The sequence below is a fragment of the Pseudorca crassidens genome, chromosome 12, assembly GCF_039906515.1.
Source record: "Pseudorca crassidens isolate mPseCra1 chromosome 12, mPseCra1.hap1, whole genome shotgun sequence".
NCBI lineage: Eukaryota > Metazoa > Chordata > Mammalia > Artiodactyla > Delphinidae > Pseudorca > Pseudorca crassidens.
Window position 1 is genome coordinate 72309158 of NC_090307.1, and position 17973 is coordinate 72327130.

At 47.2% G+C, this 17973-nt stretch overlaps 1 protein-coding gene across 4 annotated transcripts in view; it reads right to left on the bottom strand.

Moving 5' to 3' along the window:
• Positions 1-17973, bottom strand: part of SEZ6L (seizure related 6 homolog like) — a 199466-nt gene that overhangs the window by 33754 nt on the left and 147739 nt on the right. For all 4 annotated transcript variants that reach the window (XM_067700410.1, XM_067700411.1, XM_067700409.1 and 1 more), the window contains exon 10: positions 4803-4999. In XM_067700410.1, coding sequence (XP_067556511.1) covers positions 4803-4999 — 197 coding nt within the window. The remainder of the gene's footprint in view (positions 1-4802; positions 5000-17973) is intronic.

The window sequence follows — 17973 nt, forward strand, 5'->3', positions numbered from 1 at the left end:
CCTTCGTCCCTAAGGCAGCAATCCAAAGCCCACTACTATCACCCTCGCTTCCAAGTGCCCACCGCGCAGAGTCTGAGAAGAGGGCTAATTATGCCCTATAATTAATTTGCGGTTCTAATGTGCTTCTGGGGAAAGCAAAGTACCTCCATTGTCTGCAGGGAAGTCATTCTGAGAAACAAGCAATGGCTTTTCCAGGGATTTCATCATGATTTTATTTGGGGGAAGGAGATCTCCTGGGTGTCTGCAAGAAGAAGGGGAGCGGGAAATGGCTTCTAGAAGTGCTTGGTGGGGGACAGGAGCCTCTATTTTTAGGCCTTTGAAAAATCAGCCAAGCCCTGGATTTGGGACACAGCTGCAAATGTTCGAACTCTGGATGAAAGAGGAGAAATGGGGGCAAATACTTGCTATGCGGTCTGCCTTGTACCAGATGCTTTGGGACTGAGAAAGGTTTGCTTGTCTGACTTTTCAAGATGAGCCGGCATGGCTATACATTTCCACGGGCCCTCCCATCTCCTCCGTAGCATTCATCACATTTGTCATTTGTCATTGATTGGAGTTAACCTACAATATGGAACTTTTTATTATCCTGGGATTAGAGGAATAAACATACAAGTGACCAATATCTCTTTGAAAAACACTGCTTACTTACCTCTGCTTTTTAATTCCCTTCCCTCCCATGCACTTGACCACAGACAACAGCAAAACATAAGAAGCAGTGAGAAGAATGGGTCTTTGCTTCTGTCTGTGCAAAGGAGAATTATGGGAAGTCAGAACCATGTAAGCCCAGTGTTCCTATGGAAGGTTCTGACAGCAGCCAGAGCAGATAAGCCCGGCCACTTTCCAGAGCTGGGGTCAGGCCTTGAGATCAGTGTAGGAGCTTTAGTATTCTCTAGATGAGGGGCTTCCCTGGTGGTGCAGTGGTTAAGAATCCACCTGCCAATGCAGGGGACACGGGTTTGAGCCCGGGTCCAGGAAGATCCCACGTGCCGCAAAGCAATTAAGCCTGTGTGCCATAGCTACTGAGCTTGCGCTCTAGAGCCCACAAGCCACAACTACTGAAGCCCGTGTGCCTAGAGCCCGTGCTCCAGCACAAGAGAAGCCACCACAGTGAGAAGCCCGCGCACTGCAACAAAGAGTAGCCCCCGCTTGCCGCAACTAGAGAAAGCCCGTACGCAGCAACGAAGACCCAATGCAGCCAAAAAAGAAAAAACGAATTCTCTAGATGACAACAGAAACCCTTAACCCTTCCATCTGATCCCTCTACTGGATGGGAGTTGCATCTGTGTCTTGTTAAATCTAGACCCAGGGTAGCAAATACCTTTCCCATGCCCATGACAGACATCACTAATCAATCACGGCATTCTTTTCCACTGACTTCAGGCATGGCCTCCTCTGAAAACAACAAGGTCTTCAACCCAGGTAGTCATGGGCAATTGATTGACATCAACATTGACATACAAAGGCCCACTTTCCTTTTCTGTGAAATTAACCTGTGTTTCTTTAAGAGAAATAAGAAAAAAGTTGAGCTGTTCTCTCTTTTTGTGTTACCCATATTAGCCAGGCTGTGTACCCCTGGGAAGCACTCTCTGAAATCCTGTGCTCATCAGCATATGATCCTGATATTGTCTGTTAATGGGACTCTTCCATTTTCACTAACTGGCTCAAGGGCAGGGAGAGAATTCTATTCATTCCTGTATCCTGATGCCTAGGACAGGGCCTAGCATGAAAGTTTGTGAACCAAACTCTCTGGAAAATGGAGATAATGCGTTTGAAGATGAAATAAAATAATATATGTAAGAGTGTTTGCCAACTGCAAATTGTCACACTAATCTAAGTTTCAGCTTCAATTAACAAAAGCACCTCCTCTTCAAAATATTGCCAAACTGAACAATGGCCAGGCTTTCTGGTCAACCTTGGGCAGCCTTGGATAGAGTCATATTTCTTCCATCAAGCTGAATGCAGTTTTGCAAGACTGACTCGGGCACCAGAGGAGACAAATGAGCAAAACTATGACCTCATCTTCCAGTAGGGAGGGAGGCGGGGAGGAAAGGTCTAAGGAGACAGACTGAAGCCAAGTCACCAGAAACTTTCCCTCCAAAGGCAGCTGACTCTGGAGGGCACGTCGCCTGGAGAGCCTCTGCCCAGGGCATCACCCAGTAAAGAACGCATGGAAAGTGGCAGCAGTAACACCCTGAAAATACCCAGTGTCGCCATCAAGGGTAAAAAGGCCCCTGAGTAACATAAAAAAAAAAAGATCAATACTTGTGATTGCTTCTCTGAGAGGTACCTGCAGAGCAGAGCGGGGATGGGAAGTGTCCACCAGCCGGAAATAAAAAAAGCAAGGGACTTATTTTCATATGCATGAGGCTCCTTGAGACAGCCAATGGTCAGGGAACTAGCTTGTATTCTGGAGGCAGTAGGAGATACAAAGAGAACACTTTGTATTAGCTAGAGATGGGCAAATCTTCAAGCCAAGGGGAAGAACCAAAGACACGGAATTGTGCTCAAGCCAGGGTCTTTGGTGGTGGCAGAGAGGCTTGGCAGGATCAGTCCTCCTTTCCCCGGTTCCCTCTTGGAAATCAAGATGTCAACCTCTTCCCTGGGGGGTGCAAGCAGGTCCCCTAACTGCTGGCTGAATCCTGCCCACTGAAACCCCCAGGAGGCAAGCACCCACCATCCTGGATGCTGAAAGAAGTCAGGGCTTCTCTACCTCTTTGCGTCTCCCAGGTTCTCTGCTATTGCCAAAAATATTGGGGGTAGAGAACCCTAAGAGCTGGGAGCCAGGAAGCCTGGGTGTGAGCCTCAGGTCCGCCCCTGATGATCAAGTCCCTCATCCTTGGTGGTCCAGGGCTTCTTGTGCTGTGATGAGACAGGCCTGGACCAGACACTCTGTAAGTTCAAGTCCCTTCCAGGGCTGGGATCAGTGGGACTTCACAGTGCTGCTGGCGAGGATAGCAGCTTGGACTAGGGTGGTGGACGTGGATAGATGGAGAAGAGTACTTGCATCTGAGATATATTGTGGCAGTAGAGTTGAGACGATGGACTGGATACAGGGGAAGCAGCCTGAGAAACCAGGAGAGTTGTGGTCCCGCCTCCTGGACTGGGCAGACAGCAGGAGCAGTGAGAGGTGGTGAGGGCAGGGAGGCAAAGAGGTCGCTCTGTTCTGTCCGTGCTAAACTTGAGCTGCCAGTGGGACATGCAAGAGCGCGGTGAGCAGGGAGCTGGAGAGATCTGGAGTTCATGGGAGAGGTCAAGGCTGTAGGTACAAACTAGGGGTCAATGGAATACAGATAAAACCATGGGCCTGGATGACAGCACACAGATAGAAGGCAGGACAGGGTCCAGGATAGGACCCTCCAAGGTTTAGAGCTTGAGCAGAGGAGGGGGATGGAGCCAGGAATGAATAAGGGGGAGTTTCAGGGTGAGGAGGGAGGGGGGAAGGGTGTGGGTGGATGAAATAATTAAGAAGCCGGTACTGGATGCTCACGTGTGAACTCAGTTTGAACTTTATAGCAGGATTTTTTTTAAAGATGATGGGAAGAGAAAAGGTTTGGAAGACACGTTGAGCAGCAAGAAAGAATCTAAAGTACGGGAGAAGAGTATGGAGGTTCCTTAAAAAACGAAAAATAGAGCTATCATATGATCCAGTAATACCACTACTGGGCATATACCTGGAGAAAACCATAATTCGAAAAGATACACGCACCCCAACGCCATAGCAGCACTATTTACAACAGCCAAGATGTGGAAGCAACCTAAATGTCCATCAAGAGAGGAATGGATAAAGAAGATGTGGTACCTATATACAATGGAATATTACTCAGCCATAAAAAAGAATGAAATAATGCCATTTGCAGCAACATGGATGGACCTAGAGACTGTCATATGGAATGAAGTAAGTCAGACACAGAAAGACATATACCACGTGATGTTGCTTATATGTGGAATCTAAAAAAAGGGTACAAATGAACTTATCTACAAAACAGAAATAGAGTTACAGATGTAGAAAACAAACTTATGGTTACCGGGGGGGGAGCGGGGAAGGGATAAATTGGAGATTGGGATTGACATATACACACTACTATATATAAATTTGATAACTAATAAGGACCTACTATATATCACAGGGAATTTTACTCAGTGCTCTGTAATGGCCTATATGGGAAAGGAATCTAAAAAAGAGTGGATATATGTATATGTGTAACTAATTCACTTTGCTGTACACCTGAAACTAATATAACATTGTAAATCAACTATACTCCAATAAAAATTAAAAAAAATAAAGTATGGGAAGTAGGAGAGAAAGGGCTGTCTTGGTTGGATGGGGCTGCAGGAGAAGAAGAGTCCTTAGGGGAGAGCCAAGCTTCAGTTCAGGCAAGATGGCATAGGTAATGCTTTGAGAAGTTGCAAATATGGAAGAGTGTGTTGATGATATAAAGTCACAGCTGACTGCAAATGAAAAATGATGAGTCTTAAAGTTATGAGATGTTATCTCCTAAGTCCTGATATCAACCCTGTGGAGGAGGTACCACTATTTCCATTTTACAGATGACAAAAAAGAGGCTCGGAGAGGTTAAGTGACTTGCCCAAGGTCACCCAGTCATCAATGATAATCCTAAGATTTGAACCCTTGTCCTTCCGGCTAGAGAGACCAACCTCTTAAAAAAAACGACGTATATTTACCATGTCAATGTATTAAAAAACGCATGTAGCACAACCCTCCCCAAAAGACAAATCTAGAAGAAATTGTCTTAACTTGCACCTAAACCCAAGGAGAAAAAGTGACTGGCTAGAATACTTACCTATGTAGTTCATGATGAATCCCTGGCCCTTCCCAAAGATAAGCCCGGCAGGGTCTGAGTGGAACTGGATGGTTAGGTCCGGCGTGGACGAGTACAGCTTCTGGGGTCCGCTGTTTCCAAGGTACTGCCCCAAGATGTGGGGCATGACCTCATCACCGTCGTAGATGGTCAGGATGTCGCTGTTGCTTAGGTTCAGGCTTGGGGGGCAGAGAGAAGAGGAGGGGTTTTGTGAAGCCAAGTTAACAGGCATTCAACAAGCCTTTGATTTCTTTTTTCAAGCAACACTCATTTTCTTGAGATATACTATGCGTCAGATCCCAAGCTAGGAACTGGGGGTGAGGAAGGCATCGACTGAACCTGTGAACAGGATGTGCTGATCCTTCTAAAAGCATCACACACAGATCTGTGGATGGATTGGGCCTTTGAAGACTCATTCATGAAACGACCTTCCCAGCATGGAGCTCACTGCAGAGTCAAGTGCTGCATTGTCTGTAGAATTGCCTTCAATACCCCTGTCATTAACAACTTTTTTTCCTGGGTGAAACTAAGTGCTGGGCATTGAGCCACCTGCTGGGGGTGTGACATGGGTCTTCCATTTTTCTGTGACGCAGAGCAAGCTGACTGCTTGCTAATGATAAGTTGCATTCTTATACAAGGTGAAATGATCCTTCCACTTATGTTGGCAAATTCCTCAAAATCAACCAGCTAATCTATTATGTTTAGGGGACGGAACAGAGAATGGGATGGAGCACTTATTCATGAAATACGCTCCAACCTGCCACCACTATTCATAGCATCACAGGATGACACATTTTTAAAGACCCAAACACAACAGAGTACCTTGACACTAAATATTTGGACAGCGATGGACAGTTAATAATCCAGAAGTCACTTCAGTACGGCAAAGAAACCTGTGCTATGTTAGGTGTGCTGGATAAAATTGATCTGTGATTGTAGGAACGCCAGACAGTTCAACTTCGGCTGCATCAATCATGGACAGATATTAACTTACGCCTCTTTCCTTCCTTTCTCCTTCTCCGCTTCTCTCTTTCTTCCCTTTTTCTCTTATGTCTTTCTCCTTTACTTGTATCCCCTCCCTAATATTTCCAAGCACCTACTATGTGCCAGGCACCATGCTGTGCTCAGAGGACACAAGGAGTCACAGAGCAGAGGTCTGTTTAGACGAGAAAGCCAGGGATTGTGGTAGGAGTTACAGTCAAGGTAGGTGCAGAGAAGTGTGTCTAACTCAGATGGGGGTTTTCAGAGAGGCCTCCCTGGAGGAAGTGATCCTCAAGAAAGAGAAGGGAACCACTAGGCAGATAAACAGGAGGTGGGGGGGAGAGGGCAGTGCCTGAGGCAGAGGGAAGAAGGAAGAGGGGTCATAACTCCTGAAGGAACTTGCCTGGTGGTCAGTGTGCCTGGCTCTGGGTATAGACATGGAAGCAGGAGTCAGAAGGGTTTAGAGAGACAAGTTTAGGTCACTTGGATGTCATCTTACTGGGGATGGGAGACAGTAAAGGATTTTAAACAGGAGCATCCTGACTGAGCAATTCACTGCCAGAGGAGAGGCGTCCCCACCTCCCCACGCCCCCGCTTCATCCACTGCCCAAGGGCGGTGTTTGCTGCCACTCCAGGAGCAGGGAGGAGATGTGGAAACCACCCATGTTGTTGGTGCTTCAAGTAGTAAGAACAAAGCAACAGAAACACAAGGCACACTGCTGAAGGTCTCTTTCCAGAGGGCAGGGGACATATTTTATCTACCATAATTCCTCATGTCAAGTTGTCCCAACAGGTGGCTTAGGGAGATTCCAACTGTCCCCATAACCTCCATCAGCTTCCCCGGCACCACCCCCAAACATCCTCTCCTAACAAAAGCTGTGCGCTTGCTTTGCACACAGGGCTTCCAGACTAAGCTCCGAGACTCCACCTACTCCCCGCCAGTTTACAACCAGGCGACAGCCGCTAAAGCCCTATTACATTGACATTCTGGAGTCGCCACCTTCTCTTGCACACAGTAGGTGCTCAATAAATGCTATGCTATGAAAGAGTCTGCTGGAGACCCTATTTGACAACAGAAATAGTAGGGTTGATGTCAGCTTTTGAACTATGGAAGAGCCTCTTAACTCCAGTACCATGAAAACATCAATAGCTCATGAAAGTGCTGGATTAGGCTAGTGCGAAACGTGGTAGATGGCAGATATATTCCATAGGCCAACTTCACAGCCGATCCGCTGGTAACAGTGGGTTGCAGACAGTGTACAACTTGGCTTTATTCTATCATTCATTTCAATGATCTCAATGCAGTAGAAGCATCTTCAAGGGTGCAAACAGCTTTCATGTGAAAACCCTAGCACAACTCTCTGTTCTTTCTAAAACAGGAAGGAGCACACAGCCTTGGAAATCAGAAAGCTCTGGTTTCATTCTTGGTTCGACACTTTCATGGAGGGCATGTGTTTTCTCTGAAGTTCCTTGTCTGCGAACAGGGCTTAATATTTCCAGTCTATGTCATGGGCTTTCAGAGTGAGGTAAGGCAGGCAGAAGATCTGGGATGAGACTCTAGGTTCACTGGTAGCACCTGAACAAGTCTGGTCAGGTCATTTGAATGTTATGTCATGTTGTAATGTTACTATGAGCATCATCACCACCACCACCATCATCATCACTATCACTGTCACCACCACCATCACCACCGCCATCACCATCATTCTCTTTTTGGATTGCCATTTACACCAAATGACATCAGACGGCTTATGTCTGTGATTCTCAGCTAGAGGTGGTTTTGCCCCTTGGAGACAGTTGGCAATGTCTAGAGACATGGTTGTCCCGGGGGGGCGGGGGAGGTATGCCACTGGTGAGTCCATGTCAGGGAGACTGTTAAAACATCCTACAATGCACAAGATAGCCTTCTCCCAAATAAAGAATTTGGACCACGATTATCTGGTCCAAAATGTCAACAGTGCTAAGGCTGAGAAACCCTTATTTATGGGAATGCATTTTGTAAACTGTGTGCAACAAACTATTAAATGCAACTTCTCCTGTCATCCTGGAATTTCAAAGTCCCCTAAGCTAAGAATAAGCCAACAGGGACTAAGCATTCCTACTTTCTAAAGGGATAGACGTGGCCGTTGTTTAAGGCTGGGTTCTCGGGACTTCCCTGGTGGCACAGTGGTTAAGAATCCACTTGCCAATGCAAGGGACACGGGTCTGAACCCTGGTCCGGGAAGATCCCACATGCCGCGGAGCAACTAAGCCCGTGCGCCACAACTACAGAGCCTGCGCTCTAGAGCCCACGTGCCACAACTACTGAAGCCCGTGCGCCTAAAGCCCATGCTCCACAACAAGAGAAGCCACTGCAATGAGAAGCCCGTGCACCGTAAGAAGAGTAGCCCCCGCTCGCCTCAACTAGAGAAAGCCTGTGCACAGGAACGAAGACCCAATGTAGCCAAAAATAAATAAATTTATTAAAAAAAAAAAAAAAAGACTGGGTTCTCCAGAAGCTGAGCCTGAGCAAAGATGTGAGTGTCTCTTGGAGTCTGGCTTATCTGGGAGGCCACCCCAAGCAGCACTGGTGGGGAAGTGACACAGAAGGAAGGGAATGAGCCAGTGCATGGTGCGTAGATGGGCAAGTTCCACTGTGGGCAGTGGGCTCAGTCCTGCAGGAACTGTGAGACATGGTGCAGAACACACCTTGGGGGAGAGGGAGCTGGGGTATTTATTTTCCGGCTCCCATCCCTCATTGGCTGAGGACTGCTACTGGGGTACTAAATCTCCAGCACTTCTGACTTGCCCACGTGGTACCAGAGAGAGCCTTCAGGTGAAGAGGGCTGCAGTAGGAAGCCACCCTGAGTACACAGTGGCAAGGGCTACAGGGCTTGCATAAGGCACCAGTGGCATCTGCTACCACCATCTATGCAGCTCTTTCAATCTGAGCCCTTCACCCACTTCTAGCTTAATGAAGGCAAGGAATTCACTGGGCGATCGAAGAGGCTTGCAGGAAAGGCTGCCTTAAGGGGCAGGTCACTGTGGGAGGGAACCAAGGGGAGGGGAGACGGTGTACACCCTCATCTGGTGAAGAGGGCTTCGAAGAAACTCTTGGTGGCTTGACAGTGACTGCATTTGATGTTCACCAAGAAAAGAGGAATGAGAAAAATTAGCCTGGAGCTGCCCGCCTACCTGGGGGCAGAGCAAAGGGAGAAAGGGGGGTGCTGGGAGTGAGCTACCCATCACTGATGAGAATGGGGATGTTTCCTAGGTCTAGATGTGAACCCTAATGAAGGCAGCCACTGTGCATCTCCTTAAAAATGGTCCCACTCTGAAAGGGTGATGGAATCCAGCAGAGGCGAAGGTCAAGTGCATCCAGCCTCTGCCCATATCAAGCATGCCCCGTAAGAGAGAGGAAAAAAAAAATCAGCATTCTACATTTTCCATAATATAACAGTGCAGTGACATTAGACTGTCCTGTGAGAAAGAAGCAGCGCACAAGGCCCTCTCTCATTGCAGAATTCCCAGCCCAAGAAGCCCTGCTGAGGGAGGGGCGAGCTTTCGAAAACGAATAATGTTTAGAGCTGTATGATTAGCAGACTGAACTACACTTCTTAAAGACCCATGAAAACAAAACTTTCAGCCTGAGAAGCAAAAAAAAAAAAAAAAAAAAAAAAAAATGGAGAAGGTACAGGAAGGGCAGTGGGAGAAAGAGTAAAGTTACTCTCTCCTGTATCCTTCTGGGTCCATCTTTTTGAGAGGCTGGTTCCCATGATATATACAAATGCTGATACTTCATTTTCTGTCCTGATCCAAAGAGGAGCCTGCGTTTTTGCTGGCCCATCCAGCTGTGTTTGATATACTGAGTACAACCAGGGTCCCTGCCGCTGGGCCATCCTCAGCTGCTGAGAGGAAAATGCAGAGACTTATTAAGGCAGAGAGACTGGCCAAAGGGCAGAGCAGGGTTTTTTGCCGAGGAGGGAAGAGAGATGTCAGCCAGATACAATCTGAGGAGGCGCCAAGAAATCAGGGTGTCAGTTTTACTCCAGAACTAATGGGAAATGGAGTGGTTCCGGCAGGCAGGTGGGTTTGATCTGACTGGCATTGGGTGGAGCAGGTCCCCCACAGGGAGAATTCCACAGGAAGACAGAGCTCCCCAAGGCCAGTCCCTGCATGTGCCAGCCCCTCTTAACTGCCAGAGGGAAAGGCTTTCCTTGGGCACAGGGTCTTGAGCTCCTGCCAGAAGACCTCAGCCTCTGTGTCTCCTCCTACACCACGAGCCACCCCTTTTCCCTTGGTCTCTGCCATAGGCTTTTCTCCATCTTTCAGCTGGATTGTGGGGTAGGACCTCACGGCTTACTACCTCCATCCTTCCCTGGTCCCAATGTCTCTCCCATCAGCACTCAGGGAAATCCTTCCGAAACACAAAGCTGGACCCTTCACTTGACAGTTCAACAGATGAGCAAACATGGTCTATTCATACCATGGAGTCTTATTCAGCCGTGAAAAGGAATGAAGTACTGACACACGCTACAACACGGATGAGCCTTACAAAAGAGAAAGTTTAAAGCAGGCTACATGTTGTGTGATTCCATTTATAAGAAATATCCAGAAGAGGTAAATCCACAGAAACACAAAGCAACTTGGTGATCGCCAAGGGCTAGGGAGACAGGCGAGGAGGATGGAGTGGGACTGCTTAATAGATATGGGTTTGTTTCGGGGATGATGAACATGTGGTAGTTACACAGCATTGTGAATGCACTAAATACCGCTGCATTGTATATGATAAAACGGTTCACAACGTGTTATGTGAATTTCATCTCAATGAAAAAAAAAAGCTACCTTACCTTAGGTAAAGTACACGTTTTTGATCCCAGTGTCAAGGCTGTATCTATGTTTTCATCCCCTCCCCTCCTCACAGACTCATCTCTCCAACCCAATATTCCAACCCAAATATTTTACCCTCCAGCCAGACTGAATTACTTGTCAATCTCGCCAAAGAATGTGGCCCTTGCCCACCTCTGGGGCTTTCGACATGCTGTTCCCTGGACCCTGTATCCTTCCTTAGCCTTCCCTCTCTAAACCTGGGTAACCCCTCCCATCTTTTACTCTCAGTCTTTCAAGATTCGCTCACGCGTAGAGCTCCCCCCTTCCCCCTTGAGTCTGGACTGGGAGCCCCTCCGTGCTCACCCCTCATACAGAGCTCAGCACTCGTGCCCCAGTGGTCTGGCATGTCTGCATGAGACCAGAGGCTCCCTGAGGCTGGGGAGCACGTGTGCCTGCTTACAGCTGTGTCCCCAGCTCTTGGCACAGCACTGAGTGTGTGCTGGGTGAATCGGCAGCAGCCCAGAGCGGTTGTCCGGGTCTCAGCCTCAGCTCCCACACAAGGCGGACTGCGGCTCTGATCCCGTCTCTGCCGGGGACCCTGACCCCAAATGGATTCTTACCTGTACCAGCCTTGGGAGTGGGACTTCTCTGGCCCTGGCTGCTTTTAGGACTTGCTCCCAGAGGTTAATTTGAAAGCCCTAAGTGATGGGAGCTGCCCCCAATGATTTCTGCCCCACCTGCCTCCTGGACCCCTGTTGCCCACACCCTCCATTCTTCTTAGATATGCAGGTCACCAGAATCAAGCCTGATACCACGACGCCCCTACATGCCTGATAAGCCACTTCAATGTCAACCCATGACCTTGACCAGCTGGGTTCTAGTTTCCTCCCCTCCCCCACCTTGACCCTGCTCCAGGCACATCCCGAGACCTATCCAGTGCCTGAGCAAGCATTTGTGGGCACGCCATCCACCGCTTCCGCTTCTGAACTCCTCTTTCAACTCTGCCCTCTATCAGAGCTGTAAAAACACCGGTCCCATGGGTGTTTGGGGACAAAAGGTCTACCAAGACCTCATGTAGCTTTTGAACAACAACACTGCCTACTGAGTATTAAGCACTCAAACAACAATAACCCCGCAAGCTAAGACTTACAACCATCCCCGTGTTACAGATAAGGAAACTGAGGCTCAGCCAGGAGAAGCCACCTGTCCAAGGTCACGTAGGAATCAGATTCAGGACTCAAACCTAAGCCTGCCAAGCCAACGCCTGAGATAGGAACCACTATTTCATACGATGTCCCATGAAAGCCACATACACATGTGTCCGAAAAGTGTACCCAGACAAGGACCTACTTATAGCACAGGGAACTATACTCAGTATTTTGTAATAACCTAAAAGGGAAAAGAATCTGAAAAAAAAATACAACTGAATCAATCGCTGTTCACCTGAAACGAATACAACATTGTAAATCAACTATACTTCAATTAAAAAAAAAGTGTGCCCAGGTTCAGTCTTACCTCAGAAAATGCAAATTTAAAATTACAAATAAAGCCTGCAGGATGAGGAAGCCCTGTTTCACTGCCACCCTGTATCCTTTTGTTCTCATAATGTCATACATAAAGTTCATTTGAATAACGAAAATAAAAACAAAAATAAACAAATGGAACCTAATTAAACTTAAAAGCTTTTGCACAGCAAAGGAAACCATAAATAAGACGAAAAGACAACCCTCAGAATGGGAGAAAGTATTTGCAAATGAAGTAATGGAAAAAAGGATTAATCTCCAAAATATACAGGCAGCTCATGGAGCTCCACATCAAAACAACAAACAACCCAATTAAAAAATGGGTGGAAGATCTAAATAGACATTTCACCAAAGAAGACATACAGATGGCCAAGAGGCACATGAAAAGCTGCTCAACATCGCTAATTATTAGAGAAATGCAGATCAAAACTACAATAAGGTATCACCTCACACCAGTCAGAATGGCCATCATCAAAAAAATCTACAAACAATAATGCTGGAGAGGGTGTGCAGAAAAGGGAACCCTCTTGCACTGTTGGTGGGAATGTAAATTGATACAGCCACTATGGAGAACAGTATGGAGGTTCCTTAAAAAACTAAAAATGGAACTACCATATCACCCAGTAATCCCACTTCTGGGCATATACCCTGAGAAAACCATAATTCAAAAGGACACATGTACCCCACTGTTCAGTGCAGCACTACTTACAATAGCCAGGACACAGAAACAACCTAAATGTCCAATGATAGATGAATGAATAAAGAAGATGTGGTACATATATACAGTGGAATATTACTCAGCCATAAAAAGGAATGAAACTGGGTCATCTGCAGAGATGTAGACGGACCTAGAGTCTGTCATACAGAGTGAAGTAAGCCAGAAAGAGAAAAACAAATACTGTATATTAACACATATATGTGGAATCTAGAAAAATGGTACAGGTGAACCTATTTGTAGGTCAGGAATAGAGACGTAGACACAGAGAAAGACATGTGGATACGGGGGGAAGGGGAGGGTGGGACGAACTGGGAGATTAGGTTTGACATAAATACACTACCATGTGTAAAATAGCTAGCTAGTGGGAACCTGCTGTATAGCACAGGGAGCCCAGTTCAGGGCTCTGTGATGACCTGGATGGGTGGTGTGGGAGGGAGGTCCAAGAGGGAGGGGATATAGGTATTTTACATATATATATATATATATATATATATATATATAAAATATATACATAGCTGATTCGCTTCATTGTACAGCAGAAAATAACACAATATTGTAAAGCAATTTTACTCCAATAGACATTTTTTTTGGTCTCCTAAACATTTTACATTTCTCGGTAACAATTTATTTCATTTTGTTGCCAATCACACACGACAGAGAATGTGATAAAATCAGCATTAAACTGGTTGCTTAGTCTGGGTGGCTTTATTTTAGTGGAATGAGATTTCTGTTATGGCTTTGGAAATATTTTAAAAGAGTCTGGGAAGGATGCTTAAGAAACTGGTATAGCGCTTGCCTTGAGGGAGGGGCTGTTTGCTGGGGAAGGGTGGGAACGGCTTTCACAGTAGACCCTCTTGTACCTTTGGGTTTTGAATCATGTGAATGTTGTACCTTTTCAAAAGGGATAAAAACAGCCCGAGGGACGCTCATTATGGCTTTCACTAGGGTCTAGAGAGCCAAAGAGGTGACGATGGAAGGCAAATTTGAACCTGACACACATCAGCAAGTGTATCTTCTCTTGGCCAGCAGAAGGCAGTGTGCACCTAAGCAAGGCATATGCGGCCGCTGCTCTGCAGGGCGCCCCTGCCTTCCCATCCTTACCCCAGCCAACCAGGACCCTGGAAGCGGGGAGAAGGTGGTAGGTGAGCTGCAGTTAATATTCCACAGAAGGTGTCGAAAGAAATGATGAGCACCTTGCTTTTCTTTATTCCCCTCCCAACAAACATCTGACCCTTGCTTAGATATCTTGCCTTTCAAAGTCTTTCCTGAGTAGCATTCATAAGACGATTGTAGGTAGACAAACAAATTTGGAAATGTCTAATGGTTATGCATTTATTTAAATGTGAATTAGAAAAATATATAAATATATGGTTTGCACATCCAACTTCTAATTTCACGGACATTATTTTGTTTAGAGGAAGCCAAGAGAAAAATGCAAGCCAATTTGAAGGGGAAAATAAAAAGCAGCTGGTAGTAGAATTGGACTGTGGAAATGGCAAAAATTAGCCCACAGAATACAGCTCAGTTTCTCAGCCTTCCAAGACTTCCATGAGCTCCACAGATGGGCCCCAGCCCACCTCTGCTGTCTCAAACATCTCTGGATACCAGATCCTTTGTAGCCCCTAGACCTGCCTTAGCCAGGCTGGTCCCCTGTATCTGAATGCCTCTCCTCTCCTCTCCTCTCCTCTCTGCTTGACATCATTTTATAGGTCCTTCTGTGCTCCTTACACCCTCCTGTATTTATGGCCATATAATAACTAGCCAAGGCTTCATAAGGCTTCCTTGGTGCCAGGAGCTGTTCCCAGCACTTCAGATGACCATTTCGCTTTATCCTTAGACAAACACTCTAAGGAATACTGTTCTCACCTGTTTCACAGATAAGCAAACTGAGCTACCCAGAGGTAGAGAAACACACTGAAGCTCAAACAGCTGGTCATACAGGAGAGCCAGAGTCTAAACCCATGTAGTTGGAAGGCAAGACCCCAGCACTGAACCACAGGACTCTACCTGCCCAGGTCAGCGCCCATGTCAGCTCCCATGTCGGGCTGCAAGCTCCCTGCAGGCCCATGCCCTGTATCCCTGGAGCCCAGCAGGGCTTGGCACAGGTGAAATAAATGTCATTTACACGGATGAATTATGGTGAATTTATCTGTTTTTTCCAGGTGAGCAAACTGAGGGGTTCAATGACTTTCCCAAGAAAACACCATCTTGCAGTCAAGGCAGGACTTCCACGGGACGGCAGAGATGGGTGATTAAATACACCGGATTTAAATAAGGGACAGGAGAGAAGCAGAAGCCATAAATGCAGTTGTAAGTGCAACAAAACTTTTATAAAACACTTATATTTTTTCTGAAGGCCTTAAAGAAAGACCTGTTTAGAATTCCTTTGTATTCATTTTCTCATCACATCCCCTCAGCCACATGGTGAGGTGGTCCAAGAAAATGTCCTAATCCCATTTCACAGATGAGTAAACTCACGCCAGGAAGGCCCATGTCCCAAGGCCTCTGCGCCTGCACGAAGCCGCACAGCCAGCACCAGGTGCTTCACCGCACTGTGGAATTGCTGAGGGGCCCTTTGGCCCAGTGCTAATTTGGTTTCAATTTAATTTGATAAAATGGCAGGTGGGACAAGAAACCATGTCACCTCCAAGGAGCAGAGAAAACCAATCTCTTTGGCTCCCCAAAAGGACCCGTTAAAGCGTAAAAAATGAACAGTTCCTCTCTGTCCTTCCCTATGTCTTTTCCTTCCTTCCTCTCTTCTTTCTCCTCCAGATACTCCCCAAGCGCTTGTCTGTGCCGGGCTCAGACCCAGCCCTCGCCCAGTCCTGGCTGCACATAAGAATCTCTGGGGAGATTTAAAAACTCGCAGTGAGGTCCAGGCTGGACCCCAGGCCAACTGGACCCTCAGCATCTCTGGGGGTGGGTCCTGTGCATCAGTGTTGCTGAAATTCCCGAGGAGGTTGTGCCGGCTGCCAGGACTGAAAGCCACTGCCCTGGAAGCTTCAGTGTGGATGAGACCTCACCTCTGTTCTGCCTTTCTTTCCTCCTTTTCCTCCACCTTTTCCCCCCTCCTCGACCAACTCCCCCAAAGAGAAAGAGAAGAAAGAGATCCCCTCACTAGATGTGCCTTTCCTCTGGGACCACCTCACGGGCTGAGCTGCCACATCCCTGGACTGAGCCATCTAAGAATGCGGTGGGCAAAACTTCAGCAAGGTCAGCAAGGCATTTCCCACCCAGCACTGCAGACCAGGGGCAAACCCAACAACACTTTTCAGTTGCTTTGCTGAGAAAGCAGAAAGAAATCAGTCCTCAATCACCCTGGTGTTTTTGCTCCATCTTGAGAGGCAGTGCTAAGAGAATGGACTCTGGGTTCAAATCCTAAGTGTGCTGGTTTCTAGCTGGGCGACCTTGAGAAAGTGACTTAACTTCTCTGATCCTCAATGTTCTCACCTGTAAAATGGAGATAATATTTTTGAAAGCTGCAACTAACATAATTAGTGCCAGGAATTCAATTAACATAGCATTGTTTGTCTTTGAAAAAATATATTTCCAATGAACTATACAGCCTGCTCAGGGCAGAGAAGGTGTGGTATCAGGAGATCTCACTGAGGGCTCCTCCTCCACCCCCCCAGCGCTTCTCTGCTCTGTGACTATGAACAAGTCGCTTGCCCAGCCTGGGCCTCAGTTTCCCCAGATGAAAATCTCAGAATCCATGAGTTGTAAAATATATATATATATATATATATATATATATATATATATATATAAACAGTGGCTACAGTTTCCTTCTACTCAGAAGGTTGGACTCCCTACCGCCTCCTTCGATAGTAGTTAAGGGACGGATTTGGGAATTCAAGGATTCAGACACAGGCTGGTGAAGCTTGGGTTTCTCAGACCCAAGGGTGGCCCTTCCCTGACTTTCCTCTGTGGAGATGCCCACATCTCTCCCTCTTTTTGGATATGAGTTTCCCCAAATTTATAAAATTAGTGGGTGGGACCAGAGGCCTTCTTCATTTCAGAACCTCTAAGTCAGGGTGAAAGAGCTGAACTTGAGAGAGTATAATTAAAGCATAAGTAAATTAGAGCTTAATTAAGGGTGGATTGGTATTTGTTATGTTTGTACGTGTGTGTGTTGTGTGTGTTTGTGTGGTTTGTATGTGGTGTGTGTGGTTTGTATGTGTTATGTATGGTGTGCGTGTGCATGGTGTGTGTGTGGTCTGTTCGCAGTGTGTGATATCTGTGTTCTGTGTGTTTGTGTGTGGTGTGTATGATGTAAGTGGTGTGTGTGTGGTATGTGTGATGTGTGTGGCGTGTGTGATGTGCATGGTGTGTGTGTGGTCTGTTCGCAGTGTGTGATATCTGTGTTGTGTGTGGTGTGTATGATGTAAGTGGTGTGTGTGTGGTATGTGTGATGTGTGTGGCGTGTGTGATGTGTATGGTGTGTGTGTGATATGTGAGTACACGCACACACACACACACACGTGTGCAGAGGGAGGTGGGCCCGGGACTCTGCATCACTGAAGGAAGATGTTCCACGCTGTCGCCAAGCAGGAGTGACAGCTGCTGGACATGCGTTTCCTGTCACTTCGAATCCCCATCATGACGCGTAGTCTTGAAGGCATCACCTCGTGCAGCCTGGTGTGGCTCGTCTGAGCTGCCAAAACACTCCCTGTTCGACAGAGGGCAGTCTCAGGGAGTGGTAGGAACTGTCCTCCAGGAAAAAAACGAACCGTTTGGAACCTCGAGGGCTCACCTGAGCTCACCCCGGAGGCACAAGATGGGCGTGCAGGGGTTCCCCAGGCCGGGCCACACATCATAGGACCACGCCCAGGGCCTCTGCCGCCACCCAGCTGCCTGATCCCTCCCTCCACCCTCCGCCTATTGCCAGCGTCTGCTGTCTAAACCACAGGTCTGACCGTGTCACTGGCCTGCTCAGAATCTCCAGGGAGGCTGGCTGCCATCAGGACAATGTGGTCCCACTACGTGAGGTGAGGCGAGGCTGGGAGGTGATGCAGGACGTGGGCTCAGTGTCAGACAGCCAGGTCCAAACCTGGCAGCCACTGAGCCCTCCGAGCATCTGTGTCCTCAGCTATGACATGGGGAACATCATCGTGTGAACTCA